At 58.3% G+C, this 12,404-nt stretch overlaps 2 protein-coding genes across 9 annotated transcripts; one reads left to right on the forward strand and one right to left on the reverse strand.

The window, feature by feature from the left end:
- On the reverse strand, positions 1 to 6,215 carry MUS81 (MUS81 structure-specific endonuclease subunit). Of its 8 annotated transcripts, none has more exons than XM_032282800.1 (16): positions 5,479 to 6,208; positions 5,264 to 5,393; positions 4,954 to 5,039; positions 4,338 to 4,436; positions 4,104 to 4,172; positions 3,854 to 3,939; positions 3,149 to 3,289; positions 2,882 to 2,974; positions 2,661 to 2,782; positions 2,473 to 2,570; positions 1,783 to 1,899; positions 1,585 to 1,680; positions 1,288 to 1,416; positions 1,110 to 1,213; positions 559 to 642; positions 1 to 469 (listed from the first exon to the last, which is right to left on the reverse strand). In XM_032282800.1, exons 1-16 carry the CDS (start codon positions 5,611 to 5,613, stop codon positions 403 to 405), a joined length of 1,656 nt encoding a protein of 551 aa, XP_032138691.1. In that variant the 5' UTR covers positions 5,614 to 6,208; the 3' UTR covers positions 1 to 402. The 8 variants fall into 8 exon arrangements, with proteins under 8 accessions (XP_032138691.1, XP_032138688.1, XP_032138690.1 ...); XM_032282797.1 differs by having other exon boundaries at positions 4 to 469; positions 2,473 to 2,573; positions 5,243 to 5,393; positions 5,479 to 6,210; XM_032282799.1 differs by having other exon boundaries at positions 4 to 469; positions 2,473 to 2,573; positions 5,479 to 6,209.
- A 1,168-nt stretch (positions 6,216 to 7,383) lies between these two features.
- On the forward strand, positions 7,384 to 11,457 carry CFL1 (cofilin 1). Its single transcript, XM_032282816.1, has 4 exons — positions 7,384 to 8,223; positions 10,039 to 10,346; positions 10,528 to 10,604; positions 10,810 to 11,457. Exons 1-4 carry the CDS (start codon positions 8,221 to 8,223, stop codon positions 10,920 to 10,922), a joined length of 501 nt encoding a protein of 166 aa, XP_032138707.1. The 5' UTR covers positions 7,384 to 8,220; the 3' UTR covers positions 10,923 to 11,457.
- Positions 11,458 to 12,404: the final 947 nt, after the last annotated feature.

The following is a 12,404-nucleotide window of genomic DNA, read 5'->3' on the forward strand; positions in this document are numbered from 1 at the left end:
TGGTTTTTGAGCTTTTCTTTTAGGAAGTTTTATTTTTATTATTTTTAATTTCGCCAGTAAGTTGTATTTATTTTTCCTTCTGCACTTCTAAGGAAGTTTTATTTGATAAGGACCAACTGATGATATAAAGTCGATCCAAAGCTGCAATGCCCCACTGAGTCCATCTCCCGGACCAGGGAATCCCAGTCCTAAGCAGCTTGGTTTAAAAATCACTGGACCAGATGTTATCTCTGGTTCCTGCATATTTCACAAGGCCCCCAGTGCCAGGCATCTCCTATATAATACATATATGGCTACAAACACTTAGATTCTAATTGTACCCCAAACGATGCTGGCTGAAAGGCTGATTATCCTGGGGGTGAGGGGACAGATGGGAGCTGGGGGCCGCTTCGTGGCATAAGCTCAGGTCAGGGGGCTGTAGCTGCAGTAGAGCTGGGACAAAGTCCTGCTCAGAGCAGGCCCCAGATTCCTGCAGGAAGAGAGGCAGTGAGGGTCACGCCCTGGGCTTAGGGCAGCCCCGGCCCCCACCACTCCCTCCAGGTTGTGCCTCGTCCTCACCTCTGCAGACGCCCACACTTGATGGTGCTCAGTAGTGTCTCTTGTTCCCTGGGGGTTGCACAGGCATCATAGGCGGCCAGGAGGCTGGGGGGCAGGGGTTTGAGTTTCTGAGGCTGACAGTGGTCCACACCAGGCCAATACCATGAGGGGCCAGCATGGGATAGAGGATTTGGGCCACTGCCCCACTTCCTGAGCCCGGCACACAAGGCCCCACACCAGCCTGCCTATCCTCCCTCCCTGTGGGAACTCTGAGGCAAAACCAGCAAGGGCTCCAAACTGTCACCCCCAGTCCCCTTTAACGGCTCAGCCCCCTTCTCTAGGAAGCCTCTGCTCCACCGGTGGGATGTCTCCCTCCCTCCTGTGGCCTCCACTGCCTGGGACTCTGTGTGGGCCTGCTGGCTTCCTCCCCATTTGACCTCCACGAGCACCCTGGACTTCAGCCAGATCTGTCCATCTCTGGGTCTGCACAGCCCACACAAGGCATGGATTAAGGTGAATTCCATGCATGGAGGGCAGGGGCTGAGGACACCTAAGGGCCCTCGGGGGCCTACCTGGCAGGGGTGCTGTATCGATCTACCAGGGCTGCTGCCTTCTCCCCACTCACTCCGCGCACCTGCATCAGCTGCCGCGCAAACACTTCTCGCACCGACTGGGCCTGGGTTTGGGGAAGGGCTGGATCAGGGGTGATCTGGGCCGGGCCCTGTCAGGGAAGCAGGGAAGAGGCAGTACCTTGTTCTTGATGGCTCTTGCGTTGAAGTCACTGAAGGTGAGGAGTGAGCAGAGAGGGTTTGGAGAGGGCATGGCCCCTGATTCAGGGTTCCCAGGGGTTCCCCAGGGGCGGCTGCGTAGGGTGTGGCCCTGAGGGAAGAAGGAACTGAGGCCAGGCTGGAGCTTGAAAGGACAACTCCAGCCAGCTCCTGCCCAGTCCTCGGCCGCAGGGGGTCAGCCTGAGAAATGGGGATCTCACCCACCTTGCTTCTCTTGGGGACGCACAGGCAAGGCGAATTCCTTGCAGGCCCTGCTCACCTGGTAGAGTCTCCGCAAGCCCTGTGTCAAGAGGGCCAGGTAGGCGGCTGACTCCTTAATGTCTGCTGTGCGCTTCACAAAAAAGCCATCAATGACCTGGGAAAGAAGACCCAAGAGAGGGAAGGTGGCTCCTGACCCAGACCACAAACCACAGACCACAGGGGCCCCTGCCTGCCTGGCTCTGCCCTCCCAGCTCACCTGAGTGTTGGTGACAGCCTGCAGCAGTGTGCTCTCTGGAAGGCTGAGGTTGTGGACTGAGCCATGCTCTTCCACCAGGTATACCCGGCGCTCCAGGCCGCAGCGCTTCAGCCGGAACTGGGGAAGTGGACAGAATAGGCAGGGAGGGTCCGGCTGGATGCCCATGTGCCTGGGCAGCCATCATGTCACACTCAAAATGGTGCTGTGACCCTGGTCCCAGCAGTTAGCCTCTGCATCCTCCCTAGCCTCTCCCCCTGCCTCAGAGGGGCCTCTGTGGCTTTGCTCATACTGACACTCTTGCCTAGAAAGCCCTTCCTCCATCTCTGAACACTGCCCATCCTTCAAACCTGCCCTGGGCCTGTATGTGGCCTCTGTGACTATGGGGTCCGCCCAGCAGCAAGTACCAGGGTACAGCGTCTGTATATCCAGTCCTGGAGATTTGAGCCTTGTTTATCCAAGACTAAGGAATTGGGTACCCAAGGGATCTTTAATCTGCTCCTGAGCTCAGCCCAAGAATGCAGGTACCCTGCCTTCCTACTGTGCGCCTGGATGGGCCTGTGAGGGTCTAATCCTGGAGCAGCCACAGGGTGGGTGTGGCTGGAGTCCAAAGGGCTCTGCCTCAAGGAGGCTGCCAGAAGTGCTCTGGCCTGAAAAGGGGGCTCCCTAGCCTGGCAAAGCCAGCGAAGTTACCTTCTGCTCCCGGAAGCGGCCATCAATGATGCTGCTGCACAGGTCATCCAGCCGCTTGCGCTCCACGATGTGGTCCAGCACCAACTCCCCAGGGCTTGCTGCTGAGGAGCCAGGAAGGGTCCCATTAGCTTGCCATGCCCCCCCCACCAGGCCCTGCCCCTGGCGCCGGCCTGTCCATGGCCCTTCACCTGGATCTCTAGGATTGGTCTCCTGTGCCACCCACACAAAATCCCCAACATGCAGCTTGCGCACTGTGTGGGTCACGTGCAGCCGCTGTAGCTCTCGGAGCAGCTCCGGCCTGTGCCCCGCCCTGGAGTGGCAAGGAAGGATGCCTAGATCAGGGCAGGGCAGGGCAGTGCCTACCCCCCAGCTTCCTCTGATAGTCTCTGTTTCTTCCCACCTCACTCACCCCCGGGTCTCGCCGATGTCCACACACAATAGTATCCTGTACTCTCCAGGCCTCAGCTCCAGTGGTGGCTGCTGGACCCCCGCTTCACTGGCACTAAGTGGGGGTGGTGTGTGAGGACAGAATCCCTCATGCCAGGGTGGTTGCCCTGTACCCACACCACCCAACACCCACCCACAGTAGGGGGGCAGCCACAGCTCAGCTGCAGGGTTTTGGCCTCATTTCCCATCCCCTTCTCCCCATTTTCTCCTCTTCTCCCCTCCTCCTCACAGCTCTGCTGAAGCTGATCCTGGCACTGCTGTCTCCTCCCCAGGGGGCTCCTCGGGCCTGATGCCCACATTCAGCAAGCTCAGGCCTTCCGATTCAGCCAACTTCTGGGCCAGCTCCAGGCCCTCTGGGGTCAATGAGTACCTGGGAAGCAGAGGGGACAAACATAGCTCTCCCTTTTTCACTCATTCCTGGCAGGCTCTCCTGCCTGCCCCCAGCTGGGCTAGCCTCACTGCCCCCTTGGCGCCCTGCACAAATGACCCCAGTGGCTCCTGCTCCTCCCGGTCTTCTTGGCTCTTAGAGCAGTTCCTTGGATCTGCTCAGTGCCATTCTCAGATCTGCAATAAGTCAGTCTCAGACAATTTCCTTTCTCCCGTCTTCACTAATGCTGTTTCCTCCTCCTCAGAATACTTATCCTGCATCTCTACCAGCCAAATCCTGAAACGTGTCGAATGTTATCTCCTCTGAAAAGGCTTTCTACTCCTTCAAAACCCATGGTGCCCTCGCACTCCCACTGTTGCAGGGTTGGGCTGTTCTCTCCAGGTACCCTCCAGGCACTCCAACAGCGGGAGCTCCTGAGGGAAGGCCCATGTCCCCCAACCTCAACAGCATCAGCTCTGGGAGTTGTTGAGTGATTCTACGCCCCATGAAGGAGGTCATGCACGCTCTCCCATCCCTGCCTCCTGCATCTCCTGCAGTTGGCCCCACCTGGCTGGCTGGTGTGTCCTGAGGACCAGGTTCCTGTGGAGGAGGGAGCGGAGGGCTGGCCAGGGTCGAGCACTCCCAGGGGCTACCTGTGGATCGGAAAAGAGACCCTCAGAGAGCACCTGTTGCCACCATGAGTCCATGTTCCCTGTGTCCCCAGCCATGGGACACACATGTGTCCAATGCCAGAAAGGGCAGTCTTGGGTGGGCTCCAGAGCCGCTTGGGCCTGTCCTCCCTGACCCCTGTGCTCACCCTGGAGGTCTTCTGAGCACACCTCTGCAGCAGCTCCTCCTTGGTTAAGAACTGGTGGCCGTTAGGATTCTGAAACCATGGTAGAAGAGACAGGGTAGGCTCAGTGCCAGGGACCCTCCTCATCCTGCTCAGGTGGCTGGGATAATCTTTGCCTGTCTTGTCCTGGCCAGACATCTCTGGGAACCTCCCACCCCACTGCCTTGGTTCCACCTCCCAGTGTAGCTTGGTGCTCACCAGGTGCTCCTGGTAGAGCAGCAGCAGTATCACTCGGGCTCCTGAGTACCGAGCTGGCCAGTAGCTGCCAGAGCCTCCCACTTTGGGCTGGGCAGGAACCTGAAAGGAACAGAGGAGCTCTGAACATGAAAGCCAGCCAGTCATCTTCCGGTAAGTCCCTGGCAGGGCTGAGGTTTCACAGGCTTTGTGGCACTGGGTAAGTCACTCAGTTGAGTCTCAGTTTCCTTCTCTGTAAAATGGGCCAGGTGATGACCCCCTGCAAATCTGGGATGAGACAGCAGGCAGTTTGGGGCAGCCGGTGGGGTGTCTGCCCAGCCTGGCCTCAGGTCTATGACACGGGGCAGGACAGGAGTGGTTAGACAGGAAAACTGAATGATGACCCTGTAACTAACTAAGCCTTGCTCCCTAAGTAGCTTGATCATGGAATTCTCTCATTGGCTGTTACCAATATTCCCATTCGCAGGTTAAAATACTAAGTCTAAAAGAGGATAAGTCATTTGCCCAAGGCCAGGCATCGCTAGTGAGATTCAGACTCAGGCTTGCCAAATCCCCCAAGCCAGGAAATCATACTCCCACACTCCCACTTTGCCTGCCACTCCCCTTGCTCCTTCCTCACTGGCATGGAAGAGTCCTGGACTTCTGCAGGTCGCCCCTGCGGTGCTGGACTGTTCTGTCCAGATGGTGAGCCTGGTGCATGGTCATCTGCGGGAGGAGAAGAGAGTCAACTCCGCACTCCACGGAATCCGGCAGCTGCGAGGGTCTGGGATGTAACCTGCTCAGATGGTACATGAGACCGGTGAGGGTGGCTCAGGCAGCGCCAGCCACTAGCCCGAGGCCGAACAGCAACTTGGACAGGAGTGGGGAGCCTGAAGCCAAGGGATCCCAGGTGAGTACGGAGGCTGCACCTGGGGGAGGCAGGCGCTGACCGCCCGATGTTCGGTGCCGCTGCAGCCGCTCGTCCAGCATCCGACAGAGCCCGTCTCCGAAGTGCTGCAGAATTTTAGCTTCCTTCCCGCTGCGCAGCGGCAGAGGGTACCGCCGGAGGGAGCGCAGCGCCTGGCGGGGTAGGGGTAGGGTACCTGGTCAGGGCAGGCCTTGACCTGGCCAGCAGCTGTTCCCATCGGGCCGCGCAAGGACCCACCTTCTGAAACACGAAGCGCGTGCGGCGCCCGCTGCAGGTCGCCTCGTCCCGCCACTCGGTCAGCCAGCGAACGAAGAGCGGGTTGGGACAGGCAGGCAGCGGGCGCTTCCGACCCAGGCGGACTGGCGCTGCCATGAGCCCGAGGGCGGGTCCAACGGCGGGACTGGGACGCCGCCAGTTCTGGAGTCGGGATTCGAACACCTGGTCTGGGGCGGGGCGTCAGAAGAGGGAAGCTGAGGGCAGAACCGATGAGATCACGGGCCCCCTTACGCAAGGGGCACTAACGAGAGAACCTGCCCTCCCGCCCCTGCGCTGCCCCAAGTGGTTGGTGCGCGGCGCTGTCTCTAACAATATTTCGCCTCGGCCCCGCTCCAGCCAGGACCAGCCTTTGGGACGCGCCCCACCCCAGTCCCCGGAACCTGGACCTGCTCCTTCCAATCACCTCAGATTCGAGAGCGGGGTCATCTTTGTGTAGGTTAGAGGAAGACGGACAGCGCCCCCTATGACGGGGGAGGACTGGCTGGGCGATGCTTAACGGCCCAACCTGGACTTGGCCGCTCTAAGGTCTCTAAGATTTGTCAGTTTCAGCCTCAAGCTTGAAAAGGAGGCTGGAGATGGAGACTGGGCTTGAGGAAGAGTCCAGAAGAGGCGGGGGCTGGGAAACAAACGGGTGCAAACACCCCGGTGGGAGGGACACCCAGAAAGGGGCGCCGGGAATGAGGCCACAAAGGTAAGGCAGGAGGAGCTGCAGCACCCCTGGAGGAAATGGTGGCCCTCATCCCCGGGATACAGGGCAAAGAGTGTGTGGTGGGGAGAAAGTCGGGGACGTGCCGAGAAGGCCCAAAATAGGACCTGGGGGGTCGGGGGTCAGAGGCCTAGTGGAAGGATAACTGTAAATTAAGAGGTGCTTGGGCACCTTGGCAGTTGGGGAGACCTGAGGTGGGCACGTGGTTGGATTCGGGGGCGGGCGGGGGAGGCCGCGGGTTAAGACGCCGAGACACAGGTAGATGGGACAACACTTCGACGTTTTTGTGGCCAATCGGATGTGGGAGACCCTCAGGGAGGTCGCAAATGGAAACCCTACAAAGGGTTTCAACCTGACAATGCTGAAGGACACGTATAGCTGAGTTGGACACAGGCGACTCGCCAGGGTTTGAAGCAACACCCGGCCTCTAGCTGTTATGCCGGAAGTCGCGAGACGCAGATCTCGAGCCTGCGGGGAAGACAGAGGTGGGCGCCAGAGCTCCAGGCCCGCCCCTCCGGACTCCGCCAGCCGGCTCCGGCTCCTGCCCCCCTCCCGCCGCGGCCTTATAAGGAGCCTGAAGCCGGCTGTCGGGCTGGCCCCGCCCCCTCGAGTCTCTTGTCCTAATAAGGACATCTAGGGCATCTCGCGGCTAGGGGCGGGCAGGAGCGCGTCTCCAGGGTAACTGCGAAGCCCCGTCCCCCTCCTCGTTGCTCTTGGAAACTCCAAGACTCGAAAAAGGTGGCGCTAGCCTCGTCTTCAGGCAGGGGCGCTCGCGGGAGATGGGGGTCAAGCTGCAGTCTTCACCTGGAGCGCTGGGAACCCGGGGTGGCGGGCGGTGCTGTGGAACGTCCCCGACTACAACCCCCGGCATGCTCTGCAAGAAGGTACCCCACTTCCAAGCATCGCTCTCCATTTACAACCTTAATTCCGTTTATGGGATTAAGGCCCCCAGGTCCATTTCTGGGTTTGACTCTGACTTGTTTGCGACCCAGTCTTCTCTTCCTGAGCGTGAGGCTGTGGTCACTATTCTAGGAAAACGAAATCATCCCGGAGTCCCCCGCTCGTTTCTTTTTTTAAGGAATATACTACCACAGACCTTGTCTCAGTTTTTACAGGTGTTAGAAGAGCCATATGCCTGGCTATAAACTCGAGAGCTGGGTTCAAGTCTGGTTTAATATCTGTTCCTTTTCACTGGCACGTAAAAGGCATGTAAAGAGGCCTTGAATTGAATGCACAATTCCTCGTCTTTACCCTTTATCGCCTCATGACTTTGCCAAACATCTTTAAACAAGAACAAAGCTCTCAGAGATTTCCTTGTAGCCTTTCCCCTGTGCCTTTTTCTCCTATTTTTATTTTACTGACGTTGCACATGGCCTTTTTTCAGAAGACGAGAGTAGCTTCGCATATGCAGAGTACTAGTGTTTGTCGGCCTGACAACGTCTTCATACTTGTGATTTTCCTTGCTTTAGGACGGGATTCCAGACTAATCAATAGTTGCTTCAATTCAGAAAAGCAAAACCCTAACCGTACTCAAAAATTTCAGACCAAGGAATCCAGATAATACCAGATGGGTCTTAAAGCCGTGTTGCTGCGGGATAAAAAGCCGCTTAATCCGGGATCGTTTTCGGGTCATTTTATTGAGCGCCGCCTCGCAGGGCTCAGAGCAGTTCCTGTTAAATTGGACCAATGGGGTCGCGCTGCGCGCTGCGGCCCTGCCCGCGGCCCGGGCCTACATTTCCCCGCAGGCACTGCGGTGCGGGGCCGGCCGGCGGGAAGACTCCGTTACCCAGCGAGCGCGGCGGCGGCGCACGGCCCTAGGACTCCATTTCCCGTCGGCCCGCGGAGGGAGCGCCGGAAGCCCGCCCCGCCCCTCATTGTGCGGCTCCTACTAAACGGAAGGGGCCGGGAGAGGCCGCGTTCAGTCGGGTCCCGGCAGCGGCTGCAGCGCTCTCTTCTTCTGCGGCTTTCGGTGTCCTCTCCTTTTCGCTTCCGGAAACATGGTGAGCGGCAGGCCACGGCGCCCAAGGGAGGCGGCTGCGGGTCGGTCGCCTGCGCACGGGAGGCGACGGGGGAGCGATGTCCGCACCCCCTCCCCCAGCGCTCCGGGCGGGATGAGGGTCTCGCACGGAGGGGCGGGCGGTACCGGAATGCGCGTGCGCGCCCGGGGGCGCCGGGGAGGGCCGGCCTGGACGTCGCTTGCGCGCTCCCTGGGCTCCTCTCCCCTCCCCCACCCGCTGGTGCGCCCGCGCGGACGGACAGCGGCCGCGGGGGGAGGGGTCTGGGTCGCGCGCCGGCGCGCCCCTCGCGGAACGGCCGGCGTTGTGCGTTGTTTCTTAGGGGCGCGCTCTCGACTGGAGCACGCGGTGTCCAAACCCGGCCCGGGGGCGGCGAGGGAAAAGCGCGCGAGAGGTCTCGGCGCGCGCGCCCCACCCAAGGCTGTTCCTGTCTCCGCGTCACCCTCCCTCGGCAGCCGGGTCCGTCTCGGGAGCAGGTGGCAGAGATGCCTGCGTCGGGGAGGGGCGGGCGCTGTCGCGGCGAGGGGGGATGCTGGGACAACAGAGTCCTGGTTGGGGCATGGGTGCCTGCGATTAGGGCCTTGCACCGCAAGGCTTGGACGGGGCATCGCAGAGACCGTGGCCGGCTCTGGAGCGCACCCCATCGAGCTGCGTTCTCACCCGTGCATCGTGCGAGGGCTGGAACCGCGCTGTCCGCCGGCGGGTGCGCGCACTCTCAGGCCCGGCCGCCGGTGTCGAAGCTCTGGGCGAGCGGGGCCTTCCCGGATGGGCCTGAGGGTGGAGCCGAGTTTAGGGAAGTGACCCAGGCGGGCACCGCCCGGAAACCATCCCGCCCCCTGCATACGGCCAGAGGGCTGAGAAAACCAAAGGTTGAGTAGCTTGCCCAGGCTCCTGCCCGCCGCAGATGGGTCTGATTTGCCCGTTGATTAAGGCGATTCCACAGGGTTAGGGACCTGTAGAGGCTACTGCCTTTAGGGTACGCGTTTCTCTACTGGGGAGGGGGCCGAGCGTAGCCGATCGCCTTTCCCCGCCCATTCCGGAAGCGGCTGGGTCACGTGGCCAGTTTCCTCTGCAGTTCCGGGGAGATTTACCGTGGTCAGTCCTTCCGTCTCCTGTCTCAGGCACCCTGAAGCACGGTGCAGAGTAGGAGTTTAAAGAGCTCTCGAGGCCTCTGGGCACTTGAGTTTGGCATGTCAGTTTCTACTAGCGACTTCTGGGGCCCATTCCCAGAAGAAAGAAGTTGTCGGGCAGGGTCCTTAGTGGGGGTTGTGATTCTTGTTTTGGTTGGGAAAGACCATAGCAGGGAACAGGCGTCGTTTGTGTAGTAACTGCATTAAGCAGTTCTGGTGGATTTGTTGCAACTGTTCAGTGTCCTTGGGTTTCATCTAGCATTGTGGGGTCTCGGCTCTTGCTGAAGAGGAGTCTTGCTTCGGGTATTTGGGTCCTCCTATCTGTGAAGTTCGAGGTCACCACTTTTATCTAAAGGCTGAGAGCAAATACTGTGAGTAGCCAGTAGATCTTTTAATTCTGGGTCCACATCTCGGTCAAGGCTCTGATTTTCACGAGTTTTCTATTTCCTGTAAAATAAGGGAAGGGGTTGTTGAACTAGGTGATCAGAAGCCATGGCTGCCGTTCTGGGGTTGTGTCCCATCTGGTTCTTTGACAGTGGCCTGGGTAGGGAACACCAGTGACTTGCCCTGGGAAGGGCACTAGTGCCGGGTGCGGACTGAGAACTGAGAAAACAAGGGGCGATTCCCTAGAATCCTTTTTTTGAGGACGGATATGTGGCATGTCTCCTAGGCCTCTGGTGTGGCTGTCTCTGATGGAGTCATCAAGGTGTTCAATGACATGAAGGTGCGTAAGTCTTCAACGCCAGAGGAGGTGAAGAAGCGCAAGAAGGCTGTGCTCTTCTGCCTGAGTGAGGACAAGAAGAACATCATCCTGGAGGAGGGCAAGGAGATCCTGGTGGGCGATGTGGGCCAAACTGTCGATGACCCCTATGCCACCTTTGTCAAGATGCTGCCAGATAAGGACTGCCGCTATGCCCTTTATGATGCAACCTACGAGACCAAGGAGAGCAAGAAGGAGGACCTGGTGTTTATCTTCTGGTGAGCTCTTCTTCATTCTGGCACTTCTGTCACCTTCTCCCTTTTTCATCTGGGGCTCCAGAGGTGTGGGTTTGGGGTAGGGGTTGTAACAAAAGACTCCTAACTGCCAGCCCAAGGGTTTCTTAAAGTCACCTACGGCTTTGCTGTTGCTGTGAGTTGCCTGATGCATCTTTCTGTTCAGGGCTCCTGAGTCTGCGCCCCTTAAGAGCAAAATGATCTATGCCAGCTCCAAGGACGCCATCAAGAAGAAGCTGACAGGTAAGGGCCAGCATTGGTACTGAGTGCCCTTCTGCTCTGGCCTTGGCTGCAGGGTAGGGTGAATGGCACTCAGAGGGGGTCCGCTCCCTTGTCTTCGCCACCTGCTTGTTCCTTCCATCTGCTTTGATTGGCTCATTCCCAACCACAGAAACTGCCCCCACCCCAGTGCTTCCTGCTCACAGATGCTCCCCCTTCTTCCCTACAGGGATCAAGCATGAATTGCAAGCAAACTGCTACGAGGAGGTCAAGGACCGCTGCACCCTGGCAGAGAAGCTGGGGGGCAGTGCCGTCATCTCCCTGGAGGGCAAGCCTTTGTGAGCCCCTTCTGGCCCCCTGCCTGGAGCATCTGGCAGCCCCACACCTGCCCTTGGGGGTTGCAGTCTGCCCCCTTCCTGCCAGACCGGAGGGGCTGGGGGGATCCCAGCAGGCGGAGGGCAATCCCTTCACCCCAGTTGCCAAACAGACCCCCCACCCCCTGGATTTTCCTCCTCCCTCCATCCCTGACGGTTCTGGCCTTCCCAAACTGCTTTTGATCTTCTGATTCCTCTTGGGTTGAAGCAGACCAAGTTTCCCTGAGGCCTCCCAGTTGTGGGGGGAGCCTGTATTTTTTTTAACAACATCCCCAATCCCCACTTGTTCCTCCCCCTTCCCATGCTGCCAACTTCTAACCGCAATAGTGACTCTGTGCTTGTCTGTTTAGTTCTGTGTATAAATGGAATGTTGTGGAGATGACCCCTCCCTGTGCCGGCTGGTTCCTCTCCCTTTTCCCCTGGTCACTGCTACTCATGGAAGCAGGACCACTAAGGGACCTTCGATTAAAAAAAAAAGACAATAAAAAGACTCATTAATGAGATGTGTGTTTCAAGGTTGGGGCCCAGGAGACCTTAGGGAAGTGGGGTTCACTGGGAAAATGGTACTATCTCTATTCTCTGTACCCCATGCCCAACCAGCCGTTACACACCCTTATCTGGTTTGTGACTGGCTGAAACGCTCTTCCAATGTACACCATTATTTCTGTTGGTGCTGTGATTGATGCCAGACTGGCTGTTGAAGGAGTGGGTGTGTCTGCTGCTGGCTGCAGGGGTTCTCCAGCAGAAGTAATTTATGCCTGAATTGGCTGCTCTGTAGCTTTGCCTGGTTGGGCAATGAGGTCCATCTGATACTCTGTTCTGTCCCCTGCCTGGGTGTGGGCTGATAGGCACGTCACAGGTATCTGTAAGGTTCGGTTTGGTCTTGTCTTCCCTGGATGGCTGACTCAAATTTATGAGGGTCAGGTCCAGTGGCTGCTGTGAGTAAGAGGCCAAGTTGAGCCTTTGACCTGTAGATGTGGCTGGAGTCCGTTGAGGGTGGAGCCACCCAGGTGGAGCCCAGGACTTCAGACCCAGGTGTCTTAAGCACCGCCTCCCTATGTTTAACCAAGAGGGTGTTGCCGGTGCCTTTTGCCAGCATTGCCATGGGCTGTTTTCCAGCTTGTACTTTGGGCTTTCACCTGCCCAGCAGGCAAAGACATCCAAGAAGTCTGGCCCTAGGAGTGAGGTGAATTTGGAGTGCTAATATGGGGTCTATATCTCCTCCCTAGTCACCTGAACTGAGAAGGGAGGCTGCATCCTGACTTAGAGCTGGCGCCTTAACTCCTGGAAGCTCATGAGTGGTTCTGGGAGGAAGGACTAGGTCCTTTTTCTGGTTAGGAAACAGGTGTGGAGAACTTGGGATTCATCTTGGTGCTAGGGTTTATAGGGGTGGGGGCAAACCGGGAAGACTGTTCTGGGTGTCTTGCCTTCCCACAGGGAGCCTGCTGCC

Source organism: Sapajus apella, unplaced genomic scaffold (genome assembly GCF_009761245.1).
Source record: "Sapajus apella isolate SASKATOON/1434 unplaced genomic scaffold, GSC_monkey_1.0 scaffold14, whole genome shotgun sequence".
NCBI classification, from domain to species: domain Eukaryota; kingdom Metazoa; phylum Chordata; class Mammalia; order Primates; family Cebidae; genus Sapajus; species Sapajus apella.

What these genes read in the sequence shown, in the direction of transcription:
- MUS81 (XM_032282797.1), bottom strand. Translation starts at nt 5,613, where the DNA reads ATGGCAGCGCCAGTCCGCCTGGGTCGGAAGCGCCCGCTGCCTGCCTGT. An exon ending in CGCGCTTCGTGTTTCAGAAG is followed by an intron (nt 5,394 to 5,478) that starts GTGGGTCCTTGC and finishes CTACCCCGCCAG; the next exon opens with GCGCTGCGCTCCCTCCGGCG. An exon ending in AGGACACACCAGCCAGCCAG is followed by an intron (nt 3,290 to 3,853) that starts GTGGGGCCAACT and finishes TCTGCTTCCCAG; the next exon opens with GTACTCATTGACCCCAGAGG.
- CFL1 (XM_032282816.1), top strand. An exon ending in GACCTGGTGTTTATCTTCTG is followed by an intron (nt 10,347 to 10,527) that starts GTGAGCTCTTCT and finishes CTTTCTGTTCAG; the next exon opens with GGCTCCTGAGTCTGCGCCCC. An exon ending in CATCAAGAAGAAGCTGACAG is followed by an intron (nt 10,605 to 10,809) that starts GTAAGGGCCAGC and finishes TCTTCCCTACAG; the next exon opens with GGATCAAGCATGAATTGCAA.